The 27,838-nt window shown below is 46.2% G+C and overlaps 1 protein-coding gene across 1 annotated transcript in view; it reads right to left on the bottom strand.

The window, feature by feature from the left end:
* Positions 1-27,838, bottom strand: part of dlgap2a (discs, large (Drosophila) homolog-associated protein 2a) — a 48,621-nt gene that overhangs the window by 8,845 nt on the left and 11,938 nt on the right. Inside the window, exons 3-6 of the mRNA XM_056590718.1 lie at positions 24,620-24,816; positions 16,539-16,686; positions 15,044-15,263; positions 3,488-3,888 (exon numbers count right to left, since the gene is read on the bottom strand). Coding sequence (XP_056446693.1) covers positions 3,488-3,888; positions 15,044-15,263; positions 16,539-16,686; positions 24,620-24,816 — 966 coding nt within the window. The remainder of the gene's footprint in view (positions 1-3,487; positions 3,889-15,043; positions 15,264-16,538; positions 16,687-24,619; positions 24,817-27,838) is intronic.

The raw sequence follows: 27,838 nt of genomic DNA, 5'->3' as shown, positions 1-27,838 counted from the left end.
AGCGTTATCTCCTTTTTCTTCTTTCAGTACAGACCGCAAGGGCACAGAATCTGAGAGGGTTAGCTCTGTTTGATTAAAAAATAAAAAGATTGCAAATCGCCTCCGGGGGAGTTTTGGGCGGCGAGGTGTGGCCAGTGATGACAGTGTTTCCTTTCTCCATTGTCACTCCTTTCTCCCACTTTTGATGAGCGTTAACCAGTGGGGAAGGGGTCAGCGCCTCTGATGACCCACTGGATGGAGGGGGTAACCCGAGCAGGGGGCCATGGACCCCACACGCAGGCAGGTAGCGAGGGCGACTACTGATGCAGAGAGAAGGGATGAATTGATGGATGAACGGATGGGAGGAACTTTGTTGGTAGGGGACTGAGGGTTTAATGGGGATGCACACGTGTGAGCACAAGTACGAGTGCGTGCATGTGTGTGTGTGTGTGTGTGTGTGTGTGTGTGTGTGTGCGTGTGTGTGTGTGTGTGTGTGTGTGTGTTTGTGTGCATGCGTGTTTATGTTAAATGCAGAGTCCAATCATTCAACGTACGCTACTCCACCTTGCTCTTCTTCGATTGGCTAACTGGTGACATGCCGGCCTATTAATAGGCTGCTCTTAATGTCTCATGACATAGAAGGAACATTCCATCGATCCGAGCCGCGGGACGGGGATGGAATAATCCAACAACACAGCGTCGCCCATGTGACAGATTCAAGTGACTTTCAAAATAACATTAACTGTTTGGCTCGTGCCCAGAAGTCCTCCCTGTGTTTCCAATTGGCCGCAGTGAAAGACCACTACAATGGAATTGCCTGGGGGGTTATTTGCAGCAATCAAGACTCGACGGCGTATGAGAATCAATTTGGCCTGACTCCTGAATTCATCTCAATGTCTTTAGCCCTGGTCAGGGGACGGCGGGAATGTAAAATTGTAATAGTTAGGGGACACTGAAAGGAATGACATTAAAATAATTCAGAATAGAACAACTAATGAGCGGTGAGGAAAGGAGTAGGAGGAAGAGGAGGAAGGAGAATGCTGAGATAACAGGGCTTGTGGACGGCCCAGGCAATCTAACTAAGGAAGCGTTGAATACAATGAAGTGAAAAGCTTGAAGGGATTCGTCTGGATATATGTAAATTGGCGTTTGGCTGTCTTACTTAGATTTGGACTATAGTTGTTTAAATCCAAATTCCTCATTGTGTTTTCAGAAAGGAGATCAAGGGGTTAACATTTGTTTTTCATTCGCCACTTGCATTGAATACAGTGGCCTTCTGTGACTTCTGTTCATGTGTGGAGAATAGACTTTTGATTACTTTCCAAAGATTTCCAATGGTATTCGGGGTCCGACCGTTATAATCGGCAGGTCAAGAGGAAGGCCCCCATGTCGTGTTGGTCTGTACTGATCACCCCCTACAGATGGAGTTTGTGCGTCGACCTTCAGGTAGAAGACGCAGTTCCAACTCAGGGGTTATAAATAAATTCAAAGACTAATTGCAGTGCTTTTCTGATTGCACTCTATTAAGAAGCCTGAATTTGAACAAATGACTGCACACAGCCCTTTCATTCTGCCCTCAGTCATTTGCTTGTCTTTTGTGGAATGATCTTGCATTGTACTGTTTTGTCACAGTACTGTTTTGTATTATTGTATCTGTGTCCTGTCTGGTATGTTTTCTTTCATGTTGTATTCATGATGGATTGAATGCGTTTTAAACTGGCTGCAACAACATTTCCCTTCGTGGTATAGTAAATAAGACCTGACTTGAATGTGTTATGAATAGTCCCTCATTCAAGTCGAGGGCCAGTAACAACAACACCACTTGATTGGAGTTTGTCTACAAACACACAGATAACTCTGCACTATTCTCGGTGATGGTGACACACCACACTGACAGGTGGCCGTCCGCGCAGACCGCCCAGCCAGAGGCAGCGGATAATATAATTGTAGCAGCGCCACGAATGCAGAGATGCCGAATTATCAGTGTGCTTGTAAACAAACTCCAATCTCATTGTGTTGCCACTGGCAACTCGATTTGGAAAGGAGACTATTCGGAAAACACATTGTATTGAAAATCTTTGGAAAAGTAATTAAAAGTTGACTTCCCCTCACATGAACAGAAGTTAGGCAAGCGTCACTCTGCAAAGTCAATGAAGGCGGCTGACGGAAAGCAAATGCTAAACCCGGGAAATCCCCTTCTGGACGAATCAACATCAGACAACCCGTCCGATATCGGAGTAAGACAGATTTACAGATACCTTTGCGTATCCCTTTAACAACCCTGATGGGTCAGACGCCTATTATATAATGCTCCTTTCGTTCCAACAGGTGAGATCCTGAGTCATATCACAGACCCTACGGTCCCCCCATTGCCGAGCGGCAGAGCGACTTTTAACCTTTCGATCCGAGGGTCGGAACATGTTGAGTGAATAAGCGGCCGCTAGCATCACTGGTGAATAAAGATGGGGGCGGTGGATGGGCAGTCAGTGAGATGGCGATTAAGGGAGAGAAGGAGAGGCAAGGAACAGCACCTACAGGGAGGAGGCGAGGTAGTATATGAAGAGAGCTGGAACCACCATTCAGTAAAAGCCACTCTAGCATGAGTTGAATCCTAATTGATTGCAGTAGGATGACTCATTCCATGCTATTTTTAGATGCTGGAGAGCAGTTCTACTTAGTGTGTTTCTGCCTGCATTCATGCACATCTGAGAGTGAGTGAGAGTGTGTCTGAATGTTTATGCAAATGGCAGTGATTTGCTTTGATAATGCCATCATGCTAAGCATTCTTTTTTTTTTTATGAATGCACTCACAAACGCACACACTTCAATAATGCAAATACTCCAAGCCTTGAGAAACACATTACCTCATTCACAGACTAGTAGCATGCGTCTAACCAGGATCCCAATGGACAAGAATGTTAAGCAAAAGCTGCTCAGTATATTATTAGACTAAACTAGATCCTTATTGATATGAAGACGGGGCAACTTTGGGTCCTTACAGAGAGGCCTGTCAGTGCAACTAACTTGGATCCCTATGGACGAGCTGGTCAGAGTGCGGTTCAACTAACCTGGATCCCTATGGAGCAGCTAGTCAGTGTGTGGTTCAACTAACCTGGATCCCTACGGAGCAGCTAGTCAGAGTGTGGTTCAACTAACCTGGGTCCCTATGGACGAGCTAGTCAGAGTGTGGTTCAACTAACCTGGATCCCTATGGAGGAGCTAGTCAGAGTGTGGTTCAACTAACCTGGATCCCTATGGAGCAGCTAGTCAGAGTGTGGTTCAACTAACCTGGATCCCTATGGAGCAGCTAGTCAGAGTGTGGTTCAACTAACCTGGATCCCTATGGAGGAGCTAGTCAGAGTGTGGTTCAACTAACCTGGGTCCCTATTGACGAGCTAGTCAGAGTGTGGTTCCACTAACCTGGATCCCAATGGAGGAGCTAGTCAGAGTGTGGTTCCACTAACCTGGATCCCTATGGAGCAGCTAGTCAGAGTGTGGTTCCACTAACCTGGATCCCTATGGAGGAGCGGGGCGTCTTCAGGTACTCCTCCGCCTTGGACACGAGGACTGCCTTGTCGCAGGTCTGCACCGAGCTGTGGCTGTCCGTGGAGGGGTGCCTCCTGCCGGCCATGGCGCCCGCCGCCTCCATGGCTATGCTGACGGCTTTGGCGCTGTCCAGGCTGTCGGTGGAGTTGTACAGGGCCGTGCCCAGGCTGAGCCCCAGGCCCAGGCCCAGGCCCAGGCCGTCGGGGGCCCACATGCCCCCCCGCGGGTGCCGTCCGTCGTGGTAGGCGTCCTGGGTGGACTCTGTGCTGCTCTGGGCCGTGACGGAGATGAGGGGCTTGGAAGTGGTGCGGGGCGGGACGGGGGGCGGGGTCTTCTTGTAGCTCGGGGTGCTGTAGCCGGCGGCTGGGAGGAGAGGAGGGTGTGTGAATGGAGTCACGGTCACATGCACAGTGTTCTCCATGAAGAACGTTAACCTAACTAGCGTCCCATTAATTAATTACAATGTATGTTTTATCCAAATGGAGCGGTTATGTTTGAGACCATGTACAGATTAAGCTAAATATTTTAAAGGTTTGATGTCTCTGGCATGCGCAAAAAACATTCCCCTACAACAGAGTCAGAGGACAGTACTCAGTACTGATTTGAATATGTTTGTAAGAGTATAAAGCAAGGCTGACACCCACCATCATCTTGTTGTGTCATGTTGACGGGGGAGATAGATAAATGGGGAATTACTTTCAAGTGCAGATGAGAGCATGGGCGTAATTCACCAAGACAGACGTGGGATGGGTCGTACTCTCTTACAAACCAAAAACATCCCAAAACACAGGCTCTTCTGAGTAGTGACTGGAGACCAAAGCGAAAGCTGAAAGCTAAAGTTGTATTTGCTCTGACTTATGTGTCTGCCCCCCCCCCCCCCCCGTTCAGACAGCCTTCCAGCAGACCTGGCCATGGTCAGGCCATTCACAACCGTTGATCTCATATTGGGCCGGTTATGCCTTTGAGGCCTTTTCATAAACAACCAAGATGGCAGCCAAGCAGAGCAGGTTATGTCGCTCTGATTGGTTGTAGGTCTGTCTAATTGCGTCCAGAGGCATTTCGGTCTGCAGCCGTTGATATTGCCTTTTTGAAATAAAAAACCAACAGGGAGGTTTCAGACTAATATGCATTTACGAATTGGTCTGGGGACTTCGGGCAAGTGAAAACCATGCATACCGGGAGAATCCTGGCGGGCTCATTGTTGGCTTTAAAGACATAGCCAGTAGTCTGCCCACATTGTACCCAGGTGGCTCTATCAAACCTTATCCAGTCAGAATGCGAGCCTTATCACCTCAAGGTGTTGTCTAGCTCATCGGAACACAATGAGAGCAGGATCTGATCTGGGACCGGCCAGAACTGTCAGTTAACGCATCCTGGAGTGATCGGGTGATAAAAGTCTAAACAAAAGTGTAACCGAGGACTTAGACTCCGAAAGACCAAGTTAAGAAAACATGCAAATAGTTTTAGACCTTCATTATCACATGCAAGGGAATGCGAACTCCGGATTCTGTGCACATTGTAGAAAGTGTATTCACTGGAACGGCCAGTGCCAGAGATGTCTGAACAGACGGTGCACTGTTGCCTGAAGTACTGAGGGAGAAGTGTAAGACATGAATATATGGAGATAATTTTGTTGCAGGCTAAGTTGCAGGTCATTTTATTCAGCATCAAGAAAGGAAAGGAGTTTATTTGACTATGTGTTACCCAAGCCTCCTGACGAGATGCTTTCTTCCACATAACACCGCGAAAGCATGCCCAGCCAATTAAAATGGAACAGTTTGGGTGTTTTAACGAGGCGCTATCCACTGCAGGCCCACACACTTCTCCGTGGTATAAAAATGCCTCATTGTATCTTCCAAAGCATACATACTAAACGATACTATTCTAAAATGCATGCTAAAATATACTGACATTTGGGCAAAGAAAACGTTCAATTATGTGCAAATGGCAGAGTTAATGGGAGCCGTCGGTCGGACCGAGATCCTCATAATTCACTTAGAGTGATGGCAGAGGGCTACCCCCTAGACCCCCGGGCCCTTCCCTAACCGCTGTCCAGGCTGCACGGTATAAATAACTGGGGCCTGATGACCCGCACCGGCCACCCAGACTCAACTCCATTCATAAGAATGAACCCCCTCAGGGGCAGAGTGACGGGAGACTGAGAGAGAGAGACGGAGAGAGGGAGGGTGAGAGAGGGAGGGTGAGAGAGAGAGTGAGAGAGAGAGAGGGTGAGAGAGAGAGGGAGAGAGAGAGAGGGTGAGAGGGTGAGAGAGAGAGAGAGACGGAGAGAGAGAGAGAGAGAGAGAGAGAGAGAGAGAGAGAGAGAGAGAGAGAGAGAGAGAGAGGAGAGAGAGAGAGACTGAGGGGTGAGGAAGAAGAAAGGGCCTGCAGAATAGAAGGGAGCAAGCTTTGACAGAAAGGGCGAGCGGGCACGTCTGTTAGAAAGAGGAGAGCCAGAGAGAGAGAAGAGAGCGACACACACACATAGATGTTAATGGGCGGACAAGGTGGAGAACAGAGGAGGGCAAATAGAGAGAGGTTATATAGGGAGAGTGACAGCCTTTTTCGGAGTGCGTGATTCAGCAGGAGCACTAAAGATAGAGCCATTATTGGCCAGCCAGTGGAGCAATAGGGAGTCATAACTCTCGTTGGCAGCGTCTGTATTACTCAGCATTTAGATCTCATCTGAATCCAGCAGAGCCGCTAACCTCTTCCACCTCCCTCCCTGCCCACTGCTGGAGGCACGGAGCAGAGAAAACCTTTATGACGTCGGACATCTTAAACGCTATAATCAACAAATTGCTCAGCGTCGTTTTGTTGAAATGTCACATAAAAGAAGCAATCTGCAATTTGTTAATTATTGGTTGTCCGTGAACTTTACAGAAGGAGGTGTGCATGCTGTGTATGGTGTAATTGAAAGTACCATTTAAAAAAATAACATTTAATGGACAATTGTTTTGCATGAATTGCATTGTAAATAGATTAATATTGTATAGAATATCTGGATAGGTCCTCGCGGTTAAAGGAGTAATGAAAAAACTTCTAGCAGGGAGGAAACAATAGAAATGCCAATGGATATTTTCTGAAATAAGTGAATGTTGTGCGAGTTTATACATCTCGGTAATTTTTTTTTTCAAATAAAAAATAAGAAATAATAATAATAATCATTCAAGTAACTTGTTTCATGCATTTGGACATTTAGAGCATGTAGATGTAACTCCTGAAACTGAAAGGCAGTTTCAGCAGTGTTGATTCTAACCTGTTCTGATTCTCTTATCTAAAACCTTCAGGCTCTTACTGTGATCTGTACAGACAAACACACACACACGCACACACACACAAGCACGCGCACACACACACACACACAAACACGCACACACACAGACACACCCACACACACACACACACACACACACAACACACACACACACACACACACACACACACACACACACACACACACACACACACACACACACACACACACACACACACTCGCCCACAAGCACACACACAACCAATCCCACAGAGTATGGGAGAGAGGGAGACTGATTAACACGCAACACAAACACGTTGATTCAGGTAGTCTATCAGAGTTAAGCAGCAGCGCTCCATCAGTTAGAATTGTTAGCTAACACTTGGTTGCGCATAGGGCATATAGGTGGAAGGCGCTAGGGGGTTGAGTGTCACACACTATTAAGGGAATTTGCCTCTGATTTATCACTCTGATTAAAACAGGAGGTTGTTTTGCAATTGTAGGTTGGAAAGTGATGAATGCGTGTGTGTGGGTGTGGTTGAGGTGGGATATCCGAGGTGTTTGTGTGTGGTGGGGGGAGAGGGGAGGATAGTGAACTCAATTATCAGCCCTGCACCATCTTACAAAAAAATAAGAAGCTGAGAGAACATTTTAAGTGACATATTTGAGGATTCAGAAAAACTCAAGACCCACAGCCTATTACCACTGTCTCATTAGAAAAATTGGGCGGCTTAAACAAGGTTCTAAGCGGTTTCAAAAACACTCCACCATTGCCGCTACAAAAGTGACCAAAACCAGCTGAAATGCTCTTGTGCTTTGTCTCAGGCAGGCGGCTAATTTCTTGCTTGTCTGCAATGCTCAAAAAATGATGCCTTGGGTGTTTATAAATGCCAGGTGCACGCGCACACACACATTCTCTGAGTCTTTGAGTAATGGCTGAGCTCAGAGAGACGAAAAGAGAACTTGGGTCTGTCTGCATGTCAGTGTGAGTGTTTGTGCTTGTGTGTGTGCAGCACGTGCATGTGCCATGTTTGTGACCTTCGTGACCCAGGAGCCACAGACATGGTCTCCAACCCCCGCGGGGCGGCACTGACCAAACGGCCGTCGTGCTTTGAGACCCCCCCCCCCCCCACTCCCTAGCACCCTTACAAAGCATCAGCCACTTAAAGTTTCACGTCTTTGCGACGGATCATCAAGCAGACACCAGCAAAGATAAAGATAGACCGATCCTCAGGGCAGGGATATGTGTGTGTGTGTGTGTGTGTGTGCGTGTGTGTGTTTGCACCTGTGTTCATTTGTATACCAGAGCGCCAAGTGCAGACTTGTCACTCTGGAGAGTGCTATCGACGGATGTCAAGGGGGAGACGTTTTGGAGTGACGGGCTAATTGTGTGTCCTCTGCTGTGTGGGGGCGTATGGGCGGGGCTGAACCATTTCACATCTCACGGCCTTACCCGGACCCTGTTGGTTTTGCCCGGGGGTCTTAATGAATCAATAGTGCCACTCGTGGTTAAAGAGCAGAAGAAGCCGCAAGGCTGCAGCTCAGGGTGCAAATCCAATAGCAGTGGCCCTAATTCATAGGGCATCGGGAAAGGATGGTTTCTTATTCCTTTGTCCTAAAAAGCCGTTTTGGGACAAAGTTTCCATTTGCGCTAGCGGAGCGACCTTTCATAAACCCGGCTAAAGTACTGCGTGGGTAAATCCACAATTATCGCCATAGCAATTTGTTTGTTTACAGGAATACATGTGTGGGTGGAGTATTAGGACAACACGTGTATATCGCATTAACGTTGCTCAGAATGTTTGTCTGGGTGAAGCCCAGCTCATGTACTTCCTAAGGTCTTTTCCCGTATATTTAAATCAGGACCAAGCACTGAAAATAAAAGGAGTGCTGTCACATTGAAATGCAGAGGAGAGGGAGTGGAGGGGATTACCTGTAGAGTTCTGTAGGGAGTTTCCGTCAATGCTGCATGCTGAAGGGAGGCAGAACTTGATCCCTGGAAACAAGTTAGCGGGGTTGAGCATTCGGAAGAGAGGTGGCGCAGTCATCCGCCCGGCGCCAATACACCCTGCTCACTCACAGTGCTACAGTAGTAGAGAGGACTGGGCCTCAAGTCCAAACAGTGTAAGCTACCATCATCTGGTGTTGTGTTTTAAAGGACATGCATGAGAGAAAGAGATATATGAAGAGATAGAGATGGAGATCTCTATCTAAAGAAATAGAGTGGTATGGACCTGGATGTTGATCATGGTAATGTTGAAGACAAATTCATTGGATTGAAAACACTCATTTGTGAATATTATTATTTTTGCTGCATGACGGTTATGTGCTATGTTTCCGAATCTGACGTCTGGAAGGATTATTTTCTCTTTTCTGCTGCTGTATGGTCGGCCCCTTTGTTAGCTGTCGGGGGCCAGGGTTAGGGGGGACTTACCAGCTTTGTCATTAACCGATGCAGAAGTCTGTCCTCGGATACATTTGTATTTCATTATCATTGAGGTCAAGGTAAATTCTGCTATAAGACTCCCAACGTCAATTAACAGCCAGCATGTGTGGATGGAGAAAAATCATGGCTGCATCACAGCCAATAACAGTACTTACAGTTCTAACAGTAATAACAGCAAGGTTACGGTATGGTGTTGGCATATGGGTTCCTTGACCAGCATGGCCAAACTTGCTTGGGGCCCCTTCACCTAAACATTTTATTTGCTATAGTGTGGCAAGGATAAACCTGTATAATTATAGAGATCAATAAAAACAATAAAAAAAAAAAAGATAAATGAAATGATAATTCAAGCATATTGCGCTTTTTGGAAAAAGATTATTTGTTACAGTGATTTATTGGAGTATGTTTCCTTGGGACAATGGATACAAACCCCAGTAATCCCATGGGTCTTCAGTTATTTGTTCTCTCGTTTTGGTTGACTTTTCATTGTTCTGAGCAGAGCACAATTTTCATAATCAGTGTGAATGATCAGTGGGGGCCCATTACCTGACACTGAAACACAGTATGGAATATTATTTTTCCTGACACTATCAAAACAGTAACACTGGAAGGGAAGAAATACTTAGAATTAAGAAGATCATAAGTATGACAAAAATACAGATGAATCAATCGTAAACATGCACCTTCCGACCACATATATTTAGACAAAATAGTCTTAGTCTGAAATATACATTTCCCGTCAGACAGAGAATACAACACATTAAACAGCATACATCAACCTCCCAGGTGCTTCACATTCACAGTCTCTGATTCCTGAGTCTCCTCTCCAAAAATATACCGATTTCTTTTTTCACATGAGAATTATATTTACCAAGCTGAGTGGTTGTATGTCACTTTGTGTGCTTGTGTGTGTGTGTGTGTGTGTGTGTGTGTGTGTGTGTGTGTGTGTGTGTGTGTGTGTGTGTGTGTGTGCGAGCGCGGTAAGATAGGTTCATTTGTATAAGCTACATTGGCAGAACATCTCAGAACATCTCACCTTAAATGCACTAGAGACCAATTATTCAGTTTCTCTGAGCAAGAAGCATGATTTATCTCTTTCTTAAGATTGTGCAACGGCTTGGGTCCCTGTTTTCTCAGAAGTCCTCTGAGCTGGTCACCTGGTAAACAAAGGGTCCTTGGAATTTATAGTTATATGATAACTGCCAAGATTTAGTTTGCTCCATTCTGGAGTGCTTAAAGCAGCAGAAGTCAAGGGAAGTTCCATGGCCGGTGGGGAGATTGCCAAAACATAGTCATTAAAAAGGCAATCTATTCAGTCGTGAACCACAGAGCTCCAACAGAGTCTCAGTCAAAGGAATAGGTTTGGTGGAAGTGACCTGTGGTTAATCCACTTCCATCAATGTTGTGGGCAGTCTTTGAAAGAGGAACAGTTCACTAGAGTAAAATAATAGCATTGGTGATACTATCTGGTTAGACAGCTGCTTCACAGCCGGTTCATACTATGTATATTTTTTGAGCAATATTACATCAAGATTGCAACATATTTGAGATCACTCATTTTCAGTTTCTGTGTAATTTGTAATGTATATGAACTGTAATTCAGGCATTAATGTATCCTGTGATGAGACTATTGTAGTGTTGTGCATGAAGAGCTATAGCATGTTTTTGAGCTATAGCTATATATATTGTGCTATAGCACAATAGCTATTGTGCTCCAGTAGCTACAAAACATAGTGTTTTAATATAATTGCTACATTTTGTCTGCTGAGAATGGGCTTTGCTTTTAGAGTGATAGCGACATGTAGGTGATTTCTGCACTGTTGTACTCGTATCTCCCACTCCATAGTTCTACGCTAGCGCTTCGATGCATCGCTGTGGGCTCCCGGCCCCTCTTCTGCCACCGGTACCACAGGAAGTCCTGCTCACATGAAGACCTTTCTGGACTGCTAGGGGCTTCTTCTGCCTCAAAGTCCTCCGATAGATCCATGCTTAGTGGCGTTTCTATTGGATCGGCTGGCAAAACGGCTGGCAGGTCTATTGAGGGTACTTGTATGTCTTCTGGATCCGACAGCATCGGATCTGAGTCGAGCGGGTGAGAATCAGAGTCTGTAAGAGAGGCTGGGTGAATGGGTCCAGAGTCAAGATCCATTGATTCCTCTGGTTCAGGAAAGACTGGACTAGGGGGGGAGATTGTGACAATGACCTGTGGCAGTGGATCTTTGTGGCGGTCCATAACAGCCTGCATCCTGGGAGTCAAGCTACCCTCCAAGGTTGGATCCCAACATGCCGAATCAGATAATTCTGAAGAATCAAGAAGGCAGGGCACATCTGGATCCACATTCAATTGTGACGGGCATGGGCTGGACATTGTTTGGAAGAGGGGTGGGTTAAAATCCACTGTTTCAAATGATGAGTCAACACTGAGATCCAGTGGATCCGGTTCAGGATCCATAAACACTGAATCGAGGTCATCTTGGTCAAAGGAGGTCAACATCACCATGTCAAAATGCACAAGATCAGCATGATAAATAGGTGCAGTGTCAGTTGGACCTGGAAGAGGTGGCCACTCTGGTTCCTGAGAATCAGGTTCAGCAGAGTTGCCCGTGTCATATCGATCATGCCCCGTTATGGAAGAACAACAGTCTGAGGCCGGTGGTCCTGGAAGGGGCTCAAAAGCATGATCCGAAAGGGGGGTTAAGGTATCAGTGTTTGGATCACTATCCGTTGGGCTTGTGGGAAGGTCAGGGTATTCAGATACCACAATAGTTGGGCATTGTTGCTCAGACTCTACAATAATTCCAGTAGCAGTTGTATAATCAGGTGGAGATGTATAAGGGAAGACAGTTCCTTGATCAATATTTATAGAGAAAGATCCCACAGTTGAGTCCAGAGGTTTTGAGGTTGTTTCTATTGGGTCTTCAGGGTATGCTCTGGAACATTCAGCAACCTTGTCTTGAAGAACTGGTTCTGAATCGGGAATAAAAGCATACTCTGGAGTAGATTCATCTTGTGGTGGGTCATCTGGAGGTGAAACAGTAACTATGGGGACTGGATATGGTAGGGCTGTTATTTCTTTCTTATCAGATGATGTTATCACTTCGACCAGCTCTGGCTTTCTGGCCTCTGAATAGTCCTCCTTCACTTTGTCTATACAGGTTATCTCCGGAGCTATAGCGGGGTCTTGTTGAACTGCTTTTGGCTCCCCCTCCTGTTTTTTAATGGCTGACCCTGTTGTACCAGGTTGTTGGACATTAGTGTTGACCACTTCAATGGGGACTGCATCTGAGGCACTCGCGCTTTGCAGCTCCGACGAGGGCGTAGGAGACAGGTCTACCGAAGACAAGCGTTGGCTTGGTTTCACACAGACTGGAAGTATTGAATCTAAAGAAAGAGGTATGGCACTTTCTACAAACATTGACTGTGGAGAGGCAAGAATGCTTGGATCCATAGAGAGCTGTTTTGGCAGGTGTCTGCGAGATCCCGTATCCTTCTTTTGTTCATCGTGCTCTTCTGGACAATTGACCGCAGCATCAGCAGTGCTTTGCCTGACTAGGACCTTACTCCTGGCCTGGGTCCCAACAGACACTTTGGACACTTTCTTCTCTCGTAATCCACCAGTAGCACCTCTCTCTGCCCCTGAGGCTCTGAGCCCTTCTCCTGCTCCCCCTGCTTCCCCTCCACTTGCAGTTGCCCCAGTTGCCCCAGCTGCAGTTGCCACCACGCCACCTTGGGGAGACCACGTGTTGTAATGCTGGGTAAAAGTATTGAAGTTGCTATTGAAAGCACGAAGCTCTGAGCAGAGGTCCCTCCTGAGGTCAGCTAGTTCCCTGCGCATGGCCGAGACCTCCTCCTTCCACTGCATGCTGATGGCTGCTGCCAGGGTGGCCGACTCTTTGATACTGGCCTGGATGGCTTTTGGTGATGGCCGCTCTGGGATGCTAGATCTGGGGGATCTAAAGTAGATTGGAGAAACGGGTGGTCCGGAAACAGGTTTCACTTCAGCCCGCATATGTTCTGGTTGGTAGAGCCTGTCTCTTCTAATGGGACAGCCTAGATCATCATGAGCCAAAGGGACTGTGTCGGCCAAATCCTCATGTGCACTGGCGCGTTCAGGTAAACAAGAGTCTTCCTGCACATAATTTCTGTCTGGAAGACAAATATAAATATATTTCTGTAATATAGCCACAGGTGTGGGCAGCTGGAGAGAATGTGCTTTTCATTGCAACAAAGGCATGCAATTATTGCGTATGAGTCAAAATAAGAACCCCTTATAGAACATTTCAGAAATATCATTATTAATATTGTAAAATGTGATGCGATGATGGTGTTTGACAATCAATACCCTAATGTGCATTCACAATTATGAATGTACATTAATCAGATAGAAGATCTCCTCTTGAATGATAAAATGGTGATAAAATGTTTTACTGAATCATAACAGTTTGTTAGAAACCAACTATGCTGAGAGTTCCCATTTTGACTCATTTCTGATAATGTTTTACACTGCCTTCTCAATTTGTATTTATAGCATGCATAGTGAACATCTTTTCCTCGCACAAAGCATAGACCCCATTTCAGGTGACTCATAACAGATAATGGACGACACTATGGGTAACTGAGGTATTGAAACAAATCATCTTGCACATGCCTTTTCATGTTTGGTCTGGAATTAAACAATTGTCTACTTTGTGCAGTGAAAAGAGGCAAAGATGAGCAAAGTTTTCAACCATCTCTGCATTACTCAGGAAGTACAGTATGAACCCTATTGAACATGACAAATCCAGTTTGACCTATTGATCTTGCAAAAAGCACCCATAATTATAATCACATGCCAACCTTTGTGTTCGGCTAATGCAAACGTTTGGAGTTTATTGAGAAAGCAGTGTAAGGACAGTATCCTTTTCAAGACACAAGTTAAACTTCATAAGCACATCTCCAGGTGACCACACCCCGGCCCTCACTTAATAATTTGGTGATTAGGGAATAGCAACATTAGGAATAGCCAGAATATTTTTTTTCAGTTTTGTTGCACACACTTTCAAAATGTCTTCTTTTCTTCATCTGTGAATCCACCTTTTTGGGCATAGTTGAAACCACCGGTACATCCAAAGGTCATCACCAACAAATATGTGCTTTATCATTTAGCTGTTACTTAAGAGTAGCAACCGTTATATGCAATATATAGGACTAATATATTGTGTCTATAAGGCTGCAGATACATTTGATCTTCGCTTTATTCTCCATCAGTTTTAAACATTTCCAAAGACAATATTACGCACACGATTTCCATGTATGTAAACATGACCCTGGGACCTTAGAAAGAGAAAATAATAAGTTAAAAGAACTTGGCATTGGCATGGAAAGGTTTGTAAATGTGTTGGTGTTCACGTGAGAGCATTCATAATAGCCCTGCTCAAAGTCCAGTCAAGGTGTGAGTGCATTTAGACATCTGATGGCATGTTTCAATGCAACAGTGGCAACTCCCATTTCAGAAACATCACTTCACACAAAGTCCCTTTATGTTTTTTCAATAGGGTTCATATCTTTACTTTCTGAGGAATCCAACGATTGAGCAGACAAAGCAGCCGGAATACAGTCGATGAACTGGCAAAATTAAGAAGCTGGTCCTATAGCTACTGTATGTCTATTATAAGCATAAAAAAAAAAAAACAGAAATATATATATGGGTGGATCCATGCGACCAGAAAATGACGGTTGAAAATAAACATGTCTACATTTTATCCATCTATTACCATTAAAAGAAAAACATTTGATGAGCAAACAATCTATGAGCAACGTTGGCTTCCAGTTCTTACCTGTGGTGGACCTGATGGTGGAGGTGACAGTGGAGGAGCCCATTGAGGGGATGCAGTCGTCATCCTGGGAGTAGCCCGCCTGAATGGCCCGCAGGTAACTGTGGCTCCTGGTGCGGAAGCAGCCCGGCAGGTCCAGGGCCTCCATGGCCTGCGACTCCACCTCGCTGAACACCGACTCGCACACCGACTCGAACTGACCGTTGATCTCTGTCTCGCTCACCTGTGTGGGACGGCAGTGTCGTTCATGCGTCGCTCTTGGGTCATGGCGACTGGGGTTTTAGCGGGCGAGGCGAGCCATTGGTTGCCTTTCAATCACGGATCTTCTATGGTATTTCTAGTACTTTTTACTTATTTGAATCGAAGAATTTCAAAAGAACGAGCTACAACTGAAGATACACAATGTTCTTGTCATAGAAAAGTCCCATCCCAGGGTTTGTTCCGACAGAGCCAATAAGTAATTATTGTAATGTGGCTTGAAAATTGCTTTGTCAGTAATTCCACACAGCCCAAAACACTTTGCTAAATTAAATTGAACAATGAGACAAATATTTAGCAGGAGTCTAGGAGATTTTGGGGGAACAAGTACTGATTAGATCAAGGATGTAGCCTCTTATAAAGTTGTGTTTCATTCTCAACATGGTCTATTGTTTGATCAGTTATTAATGAGTTTACACAGGGGGAAAAGTATTTGATCATCCGATCACCCTGTTTAAACTTTAGAACTAAACTTAGATTTGCCAGAAGACGTAGCTCCTCACTATGGCTGTAGAACAGGGGAATTCACCTTCTTTATCACTAGGCCTCTTTCTTCTCATTTTTTCCGAAAAGGAACATACCAAAAGTAAAAATAAGTATATTTCTACAACCAAAGGCTATTATATGTAATCTTTGAACCAAAAGAAAGATAACCCCTTTTAGATTTTTGCGCAAGTGAAATAATCGATATGGATGCTACAGGGTCAGAGTGAATAACGCATAGGATTTCAGGATTTAATTTCCGCATGAAATCAATGTCATTTCACGTTTCACATAAATGTCAGATTTTAGAAACAGTACCAACTAGTGCATTATCAGTTGCTATTGCAATTGCACCATCAGCCACCGGATCATGGTGGAAGACAGTGGGTTATGATCACCTATTTGCGGGGAAACCCTCTCTTGGCTAGTAGACGATGAATTGATGTGATTTGTGGCACTGTGTCGCGCATTATGTACGCAATAAACACGCAAATGCGCAAAACATGTGCACAGATGCGTGCACTCTTGAGACGAAGTGATGAAAGTAGCCGACATGATGGAATGTGTGAATTAGATAAAAATGTACTAAAGCTTTTTAAGACAAGACAAATTCGCATTTGAAAGCATTTGAAAGTGTGATTTAAGTGTTGTGTAACACAATATTTGTATTTACCAAAGAAATGCATTCATATTTGAATTAGAATTTTTCCACGGCCTCTGCCTCAAATAGAAAACTCTTTCGACTTACCTGGCTCACCTGGCTAACACAGCTAGCTTGGCTCAGTGTGCTAACGGCGCGCATATAGCTTTGGTTCCTGGAGCGAAATTTAGGGGAGTTGTAGTTGGTAGAAGGATCCAGGACAAGGGCCGGATGCATGTCTCTGGCCTGCAAGTGGTAGCTCTGACTGGACAGAGAGAGAGAGAGAGAGAGAGAGAGAGAGAGAGAGAGAGAGAGAGAGAGAGAGAGAGAGAGAGAGAGCAAGAAAGAAAGAAAGAAAGAAAGACGGAGACAGACCGACGCACACACATAAAGACAGAGAGACCAAGACAGAGAAAGGGGACATAGAGAGGTGGAAAATAAGGTTAAAGTGATACAAAAAGCCTAAATAAATCCATAACCCAACTCATTGGATCATGCATTTCCTCCAGTGGCCTCAGGCGTAGCGTAAGGGACAAAATCAGTTAGGTGGCATAGAATGCCCCGGGCTGTCCTCCGACAGGCAGGCACAGAACCTCAGAGAGAGGCTGATGATGGCGTTGTGGGAGCCTCTCCCTCTGCTCCTAAGTCCTTAGTGCTGCCGGTGCGCTGGCGCCCCCCCTCCGCATGGCACGATTCGATTTGCTATTGTGCTGAAACATCGAATCAATGCTTGGAAATGAGGGGGGATGCAAATAAGGGAGCTAGTTAGGGAGCAAGCACTTCAGAAAGGAGTGCCTGCACGTCAGCCCGAGAAGGGGGTGGAAGCAAACTGATTTTCTTTCTCTGAGGCGTAAGGGAGGGCAAAAAGGACCTAGCTCAGGGGGAAAAACGAACCCATGCCTGGTTAGAAACCTGCGGAATAGGGCGAGGAGTGGAAGAGAAGCGAGGGGAGACAAGAGGAGATCAGGTCGAAGTGAAAAGGCGACTGCCGGGGAAGCTTGAGATACAGGGAAGCGTTAGAGCGATGAGTTGGTCGGGTTCTTTTCTTCCGGTGTTTAGCAGCTTGGAGAAAGGTCACCGTGAGGTCCATGAATCCATCTTGTCACGGTACACGCCCTCCGGAGTGCATTTTAAATAGAGATTACAACCTTAAAAGGCTTTTTGCTTCAAAATCAATGACAACAAAGAAAATTAACCTATACACCTTCCGAAAAACGATTGCTAATCCACAATCTGCGCGTTACACAGTACGACATGTGGACGGGTTAACCAGATCATTCATATTTATATGGTGTGCTATAGTACCTCAGAGTCTGTTTGGGTGAGAACACTGCCCCGGGTGACCTCTTATTGACTTGGTTCTGGAGTGTGTGTGCTCTATGTCCATAGAAAATATGCCAGCAGAAGCAGAGAGCCAGCTGGCTTGGGTTGTTTCCTCCAACGCTTTAACATGGCCGCCCAAACAGAGGTAGGATGGGGAGGAGGCGGATGGCTCGGTGGTTGGGTTGGACGGTGTGTGCATGTGTGTATGGGTGTGTGTGTGTTTGTGTATAGGGACAGGGCGGGTGGGGGGCAATGGAGGGGGGGGGGGAGGTCACTGAGTCACCTGTATTCACCTTAAGTCTGCAGCGAAATTGGTGATGTAGTTACGCATGTCGCTGTTCATTTTATCCACGCGGTACGAGCTGTGGGGTAGAGAAGAGAGGAGAGTTACTGGGTCCCAGAGAGGTGAGGAAGGCTGTTCCAGGTTCACTGGCAACGGGGGGCTATGTATCAATGTATGTATCAATGCATGTATGTATGACACTGCTGGAGGGTGAGACTCAATGTTTCTGCCCCCCCCCCCCCCCCCCCCCCCCCCCCCCTATCACGAGAAGGGGCGAAAAAACATTTAAGATGACGCACAACATGAGAACGGTAGCCGTGTCACACTGATATGAGCCAACGTGTAAATGTCACAGTAGTGTTTAGCCGAGTCTCATAGCTGCCCAGCGGGTGTGTGATGTTGCCACAGTGACCAATAAAACAATACAGGGAGGGACACAGGGACCGGAATGAGGGGTGCATTATGGACTCTGATGGACGGACAGAGGCACGCTATTGGATAGGGAGTAGGAAATATGAAGAAGCAAAACCATGGCAGAATGTCATGCTGTACGACAAAAATAGTTGCATTACGTAGTAATGTTGCCTCGATTTCCCTTGTGTCCCTTCTGGGACACTTTAGCTTCACAAGAGAGCCTTGAGGAAGTCCCTCACAGTTTTGGCAGGCCAATCACAGGTCAGGGGTGGCCCCTGACCTGTGATTGGGCGAAAGGTGGATTGGTTGAAAGGGCGGCACAGGGAGCTTGATTGACCATGGCTGGCTGCAACCACGATTCCGAAACACAAACAGAATTGAGGGAAAAAGCAACGCATCAGGACAGACTACATAGAAGTGTATCAATAGCGCATGTTCCGAGGGCTGTGGTTCTTCGTGGTGCACCCAAACATCCCATGTTTGCACAACGTCCTTTGTGGCACAACGGCACATTCAAGCTTTTAGCTGAAAACATCTGGTGACTAAGTAGGAGCTGAGCCCTTAAATACGTCTTCATTTGCCCGTCTCTGCTGCGCCGTGATGTATATTATAATCTGCTGAGTGGGGTGGCATGTACTGTTTGCGAGAGCACCAGCATTTTATCAGTTCTGCTGAAACACATTTGCCTGTAATGTCTCCAGCAGTGGCTAATGCACTTCCATTGTGGGCCAATATGAAGGGACCAGATGATTGTAATCTTACATATTCCAGCTCTCGCCCGGCTCTCCTGCTGCGGGTAAATGTATTATTCCATTGGTTAAACAAAAGCCTCGGCCTGCAATATCTGGTTCTCAATGAGGAAAAGGCGAGGGTACGAAGAGTCATATGTCACGGTGTCACCGAAATCTGTAAACACAGAAGCATGAGGAGAGACCATCGTGGGGGGGGGTAGGAAGCGAGGGAAGGGAGATAAAACGCCATGTGTCGTGTGCCTGCAATTTAGAGTGAGCAGAGTACAGGGAAACCTACAGGAGGCATGCCTGGAAGGAAGTGTCGGAGAGTGTTGATGATGCCATTTACAACAACAACAACAACAACAACAACATCCACAACAACAAGGCGTAAGGGCTGGCCTTTGGGATAGAGCAAATTTCCTCGAGATAAGGAGCTCCGCAGAGCTACAGTGAGACGTGTTTAATGTGTTATTTCTCGAAAGCGAACGCATGTAACCACGCACACTCACACAACTCCGCACGCCGGATTTCTTAATCAGGCGTTTGGAACACTCCTTCGGAGCCATTATAACAGGTGCAATCTCCATAGGGAATTATAAATGTGCAGTTATCACTGATAGAAATTAGGTGTTGCGGCAAAGCCTAACAAAGAGAACCCTGGTAGATTCATCATTTATAATTTCCTGCTGCATTCGACAACTCTGTTAATTCTGGGATTGCTTTAATTGCTTTAATTTTCTGTAAATCACTGGATGGAAAGTGGAAACATCCCCAAACATCAGGGATGGATAAGCTTGTGGGCGGCTGGCTTGATTTTCTTACATAAGGCTGTCATAGCTTTCAGAATTGTAATCTAAATTGCATTGGGTGTCTGTGTGTCTTTAGATTGGATAGTATAATATATATATACACACACTGTATGCCATTCTGGGAGGGACCCCCTGCTTTTTGTCCTGACGGGGTGATGCCCCTGCATTGCTTTGGTCTATGCTTTGACTAGCTGCGTTTACCACAGAAGGAACTTCAACCAGGAGCCAGGAACCTTCGGAGGACCAAGGTGTGTTTCCACCGCAGGAACCATGGTTTAAATGATGTTCCGGGGACATATTTTATCCCCAAAAACGTCCCTGCACAGGGGGTAGGACATTAGAAATGTTAAGGAACCTTGGGGCTGGGGTGGCAGCGCCAAACACCTCTGATTCGTCGAGTCCTCAAAGCGTCTCATTTCAGCCATAGACCTCTGAAGAATAAGTCCCGCCTCCGAGGCTCCGGTTCCATCGTTCTCGGGGGCGGGTCTTATTCTTCAGAGGTCGATTCCAACATCTGCAGCCGCAAACATGCAACAGTTTTTTGGTTGCTTCAACATGCAGTAAATCACCGGTGCTAGCTGTTATATGCGTTGTTCATTCATCTCGATAGCAGTCGGCGATACGAGCCAATGTTTAATTACAATGCGGCTCGTGAATATAGGTTACTATAGGTGGCATTTAATAACGTGAAGGTGTGCAGTTGTATCGAAAAAGAGGGAAACAAGCTCCAAAACATGGATGCATTAAAGAGAGCACACGACTTATCTTAATCCACCTCATCCGCAAACTCTGTTAACTCAAACTCTTTTATAATCCGCTAAATAGGTAGGATATTTCGATTGGCTGAGGGTCAAATCATTATTAAAGCACTTTAATTTGTCTAGCTTTTGCAGGTCTTTACACCGCGGTGGAAACACAGCCAACAAGGGCCATAAGGGACCCTACAGCCCCTTGAAACGTAGTTCCTGTGACCAAAAGTCCGGGGCTATTTCGGTTAAAACGTGGCTCGTGTCGGGCCCACACAGAGCGATCCGGCCGGTCGATACCCTGCCTTCAGCCGTGCCCGGCGGACCCCCGGGTCCCGCCGCGGAGGCAGCCATTATCCGGAGTGGCCTGTGAGTACCATAACTGCCACTGATAGCTCTGCCCACTGCCGCGCTCCCGTGAATCACTTGCCATTTGCAACCCATTCACACCGCATACAAACCGCAGCTTTTCAGGGGGGCACAATCACATGATTAACATTTAGCCTCCTAAGCCTACCATTTCTTATTTTTTCAAACACAAAAGGAAGCCAGTGTGCATCCCACTACGACGACGCAACGGGAGCGATTAAGGATCCTGCATGGCGGCATGCCTGCAATCGATGTATGGCCTTTATAAATCCACCAAAGTCATTATCTGTACCGACAGTCACAGCATGCCGCATCGGCACGGCCACTTGTGTGTCCGTGCCTGCGGGAGCCTTGCCGTGAGCTTGTGTCGTTGCGTAACAGACGATCACGCTCTGCTTACAGTGATTGAATTGTAATGCAAAAAACTTTAATGAAGAGCAGACTCGAGGAGGAGAGAGAGATACAGAGATAGAGAGAGTCAGCGAGAGTCATTCAGAGGGAGCGAGATACAGAGAGAGAGACAGAGGGACAGGGAGAGGGACAGAGGGAGAGAGAGAGAGAGAGAGAGCGAGAGCGAGAGCGAGAGAGAGAGCGAGAGAGAGAGAGAGAGAGAGAGAGAGAGAGAGAGAGAGCGAGAGAGAGAGAGAGAGAGAGAGAGAGAGAGAGAGAGAGAGAGACAGAGAGAGAGAGACAGAGAGAGAGAGAGAGAGAGAGGGAAGAGACAGAGACAGAGACAGAGACAGAGAGACAGGGCAATAGGTTAAAAGCAGGAGAGACAGGCTGACAAAGAGTATCATGGGAGAGGTTTATAGTGTAAGTGAACCCCTCCGTTTTAGCAGTAGAACCTCCATCCGGGAAATGAAAAGGATGCTGGGTGAGGCGGAAATAAGTTGCTAAGGTATTACAAAGAACTGACACATCGGGTCATAGGAGCAGACGCAGGGGCATTGTCAAACGTTGTCAAAATGCATGTCACAATCGCTCGAGGGAGGGTACACGGCCAATAGTAAACTACCACTCTGGAAAAGCATTTTTCTCCTAAAGCTGTATTTTACATTACAGAAAGAGCTGTTTTTGGGATTAACCTATGATTCAAAAATGTGCTCCCCTTTATGAAAGAGAGTTACTGCACAAAGTAAGGACCCCAAAAAACAACAAAAAAATGTTATGCTACAACGCTTGCTAGCATCAGTCATTCAGCTTTTTATCTGTGGGGTCATAGGCCTCAGTTTGGTCGCACAAACACATAATGAAGGCCTCGATGTGGTGTTTCAGCCCAAACTGTGCTCTAAAAGGCTGAGGCGGCAGGGGGCGCAGACTGAAGGAAACACAAAGGGTTTAAAGGGAGCAGGTGTAGGAGGGTTTTGCTTGTGGAACAAATTGCCATATTAATTAAAGGCTCTGCAGAAACTCTGTTGTAATTACTGTTTTCCCAGTCCGCCATACACAAAGAGGAACACCACCCCTTTGAGGGACACTGAAAGGGAACCCGTGCCTTGACAATGGCCGGCCGGTTAACAATGGCTTTGGAGGGATAATTTGCCCAGTGCACACTGCATGTGTAATGGTTTTTGAAAGTTATGTAATGCTTTGACAAAAAAAAAGGAGGAATTAAATTATCCCATAATAAAAAATCAAAATCAAAATGATAAGCGGTTAACACTACAATATGACAGCCACCCTAAATAGCATGAGATAATACTGCATTATTAAGAATAACAAGTTTGGGTTGAGTAAAACAAAAAAGAAGTGAAAAGTCGATCCGCAGCAACGTTCTCAGCCCACCTTCCTCTGTCACGTGAACCGTGATGACCCGGAAGTGATGATGCATGATGATGTCATTGAGGGGGCAGAGGGACCATAGGGAATACATTGTGAGAAGAGATACAGCAGCAGCACATTAACCAGAGAGTGCACAAACAAAACTGTCTGGACATGAAACATACCGTCACACCATAACAGTACGGGCCAATTGACACGGAAATGTCGTCTCTGTCTACTTGTATCACTTGTGAATCGATCTGGCTCTCGCTGACATGACATGACAGAAGCGGGATTGGGAAAATGTTCATGTCTCCTTGTGTTATTAATGTTGTGTCCGGTAGTATCAGCTACACGAGACGATGCACTTTATTACATGTACGTGGTGACACGCCTCTGCTGTAGTACACTGGATTGTATAGAAGTAGACCACAGGATAACGGCCATTGTATAATTCATTGTTATGGATGCAGGAGCAGCACCAGGTCATACTTTTCTCTGGTAAAAATCGAGTTAACAATAAAAACAATCGACTATGTTGCTGTAAAAACATGTCAATATTATTAAAATCATATAGTTTGATTAATATGCTTGTAAACATATTATTAGACTTGTGACTTTCACTTGTGAATCACAAACGTGATTCATTTTTGGTTTTGTGTCTGTGTGGGGGTGCGTGAGTCATGTTTAATTTAAGTGATGTGCGTAAGACTGACATGACACCATCATAACCACAACACGACACCTGTCATGTACATGAAGGGGGAGCCTCTTTGAATGTTGATGACAGGTGTCAGTAAGTGCCATTCTCAATTGTGGACAACATAACCTGTCAACATCTTTGTTATGACAACTTGACATAAACCAAGCCAACATAGCCAGTCAACATCTTTGTTAGGACAACGTGACATCAACCAGGACAACATTACCTGTCATAAACCTGCCATGCAGGCTTGAATATAAAACTTAAATCAACTATTTAGCTTTATGTGTTAGCATTACAGCAAACTGATAGGCGTCATGTCATGGTTATGATGGTGTCGTGTCAGGCCTATACAAACTCCAAATAAAGTGTTACCCATGTTTGCACATTGTGTATTTATTTGTGTGTGTGTGTGTGTGTGTGTGTGTGTGTGTGTGTGTGTGTGTGTGTGTGTGTGTGTGAGTATATGTGTGTGTGTGTGTGTGTGTGTGCGTATATGCGTGTGTGTGTGTGTGTTAGGATGTGTGTTTGTGTGTTAGGATGTGTGTTTGTATCTTAGTGTGTGTGTCTGTGTGTGTGTGTGTTAGTGTGTGAGTGTACTATAGGCCTAGAAACATGTAAACATATCATATCCATGCATTGAAATACTGCGTCTTCAAGTGTAAAAAAAAACGATTTATCGCTATAAACCCAACAAAGCTTTTAGAGATCTCATTTGTCCATGTGGACTCCTAATGTTCCCTGACTTAAATGCCACTGTGGGATCTAACAACTGCTTGCTTTCTCAGCCTGCAATTCTCTATCTCTGTAAAGTTGGTGTGAGTGTGTGTGTGTGTGTGTGTGTGTGTGTGTGTGTGTTTGTGAGTGTGTGTGTGTGTACGTGTGAGTGTATGCGTGTGTCTCTGTGCTGCTGAGTGTGTATCTGTGCTGATGTGGGTGTGTTTGTGTGTATGTGTATGCGTGCTGGTGTGTGTCTGAGCTTGTGTGTGTGTGTGTGTGTGTGAGTGTTTGTGTGTGTGTGTGTGTGTGGACACATGCGCGTGCCGTGCGCCCCACCTCTGGGAGTCCAGCAGCTCCCGGGGCCTGAGGGAGTTCTTGACCGCCTTCTGGGGCGAGGTCTTGGGGCTGGAGTCCGAATCGCCGCTCTCCTCGTCCCCCATGGCCTTGACGTAGCTGCTGCTCCGCATCCGCCGGCAGGGGATCTCATCGTCCTTACCCCCGCCCGGGTAGCCACCCCACTCGTCCTGGGGCACCTGGGACAAGAGGGGGAGGGGGGGAGGAGAGGAGTTTGGACGTGTTTAGAGGTCAGAGTTCAGATCTGATGTGGTGGTTACGGGGTCAAAAGGGGGAACAAAAAGGGGAAAACAGTTGTTGTTTGTGATTGGCTTGAAAGCCTGTCGCATGACGTGCCTTCATGGTCACCGTCATAAGGTTTGGTTTCAGTTGTCTGCTCGTTCATCACAGAACAAAACCACCCACACGGCTGCGGGATTATGGTTTCAACCCAAGTGCATATAGATCCTCCTGATGAGCTGGCTCGGATTACGCCTGAAACGTCCCCGGTGAATACGTGCAGGCAGACTCCACACAGCCCTCACTGCTAGCCTCCAAGTACTGCAGTCCCCGGGCTGCAGCTACATTGTATACGGAGCCCTTGCATCACCGGCGATCCCGACTCTATTCCTGTCCATTACTCTTTATAGGCGGGAGATGACCGGAGATCAGTGAGGGATCAACCTGGATTGGAGCTGTCCCATCTTCCTCTCTGCTCCCTCCTGTATCACCTTCCTGTTGCGGACGATACAGCTTTGCATGCACCACATTACCCGGCAGTGATTTTAAAACCGCCAAATGTATATAAATGTGTCCCGGCTCTGCTCTACTGCTGTCGTCAATAAGGAAAAAAAGGAAGCAAAGAGGTTCATGTTTGATTTAGCTGCAAGTCCCTGGGCTTTCATTAAGGTGCATGGAGCGTTCGTCACAACAAATAATTACTGCTGGGTCGACGCCACATCGGAGCGCTATTAAATATTACTCGGGGGGCTTATGCCGGGTTATGTCCCACTGGGCCTGCGGCTGCGCAGTACGTATGCTAGGGGGATGTGATGTCCGCTGGCTCCTGCTTCAAACCAGGCCGCTCAGTTCCACGCGGAATCCCTGATGGGACTGATGAAATCCCATCAGTACGACCGGAAAGCACAGAAGAATACAGGACGTATTCAAATACAGATTTCGGTTTATTTATTTATTATTTATTGTTAATGTTTGAACAGACTACTTTGGATATGGAAATTCCAAAACATTTCTTTGCGTTGGTCTCGACACGACCACGGGCATTGGGCTCTGGGCTCAAGGCAGTAGCGGGGCACATTTTAATATTGAATATGTTTACCAATGGCCAAACGGGAAATTAATATTAACATAAATCAATGCAGTGCACCTACTCGAATGCATTGATGTCGTTCATTAGTAATTTTCCCGTGTTGGAAAGCATGCCTCGTGGTGGCACTGTGGTTTCCACGCCGTTAAAACACGCTATTAAGGAACATGCAAAAAGGGATTGCCTGGCGGGAGTGGTACTGAAAACCAGGCGCGCTATATTGTCTAGGTGGGTGGTTTGTGTATCCTATTAAAGTCTGCGAGCTTAATGCGTGTAATAAACAAATGACAACGGTTCAGACTCATTTTAACATCGCATGCTCATTACACACTGCTAAAACAGAACTACTTGTTCACTGCTCGCTATCACTTCCTGACATTATTTTGCCCCTGTCCAATTTTGCCTCGGTTAAACAGTACAACCCAGTTCAATTACTATGGACAACAACTGAACTGCTGGCGATGCCTCAGGTGTATGCGCAACCACACACACGCACACACACACACACACACACACACACACACACACACACACACACACACACACACACACACACACACACACACACACACACGCACACACACGCACACACACACACACACACACACACACACACACACGCACACACACGTACGCACACACAAAGGCACATAAACATGCACACACAGACACAAATACAGGCACACACACACAGGCGCACACACAAACGCACACACAAACGCACGCACATGAACAGACGCACAGAGAGCCCCATTACTTGAACCGACTTTGAAAAGTACTTTTCCCCTTCATTACAAGGCGATACACGAAAACACGGGGGCACACGTACACACGCACACAGACACGGACACACGTACACACACTCAAGAGATCCGTCCTAATGGAGCAGAGGAACAAAGGCCTAATGAAAAATACCAAAAGACAAGTGACTATTAATATTTTCAACATTAACCTAATGTACAATGGAAGAGTGGAAAGGAAGGTATCCTTTGGCAGGAATACAGAAAGAGTGAACTTATTTGCGTTTTTAGTCGAGACCAACTGGGACTCCGAGGTGAGTGTGATGTCAATAGGAATTCAGAACGACCCTTCCTAGCGACTTGCTTCCCACTCCTTTCAATTGCGAACTACATGGAGGTTGTTGTGGTGGTGGTTGGGATATCCGTCAACCTGCCCTGGGGCTTAGGGGTGGACTCTTGGCGATAAAGCCCATCCCATCCAGGACCCTACGCACCAAATGCCATACTTCATTAACCTTTACTTGATGTATTGAATACCTCTTGCTTGCTATTCTCCTGGGTTCACACACTCACTAACATGCACGCACACACACAGGCACTTGCATGCAGCTGCAGCAGCACATCCACACACTTGCACAAGACAACGTGCACGCATACACACACACACACACACACACACACACACACACACACACACACACACACACACACACACACACACACACACACACACACACACACACACACACACACACACATGCATTCACATGCTTCTACACACAGGCAAAAACATACACACACACACACACACATATACATGCAGACGCAGGCAGAAACAAACACACACACATACACACAAACACGCACCTGCAGCAGCACGTGCACACACTGCAAACACACACACACACAAACAAACCCACAAACACACACACACAGGCACACGCACAAACCCATGGGCACACACCTGCATTCACATAAACAAGCTTATACACACAGGCCCACACACACACGCACATATCAATACATGCAGACACAGGCAGAAACACACACACACACACACACACACACACACACACACACACACACACACACACACACACACACACACACACACACACACACACACACACACACACACACACACACACACCGCAG

This window comes from Gadus chalcogrammus, chromosome 5 (assembly GCF_026213295.1).
Source record: "Gadus chalcogrammus isolate NIFS_2021 chromosome 5, NIFS_Gcha_1.0, whole genome shotgun sequence".
Lineage (NCBI taxonomy): Eukaryota > Metazoa > Chordata > Actinopteri > Gadiformes > Gadidae > Gadus > Gadus chalcogrammus.
Note: the sequence above shows the minus strand (reverse complement) of the source record. Positions and strands in the feature narration are given on the sequence as shown.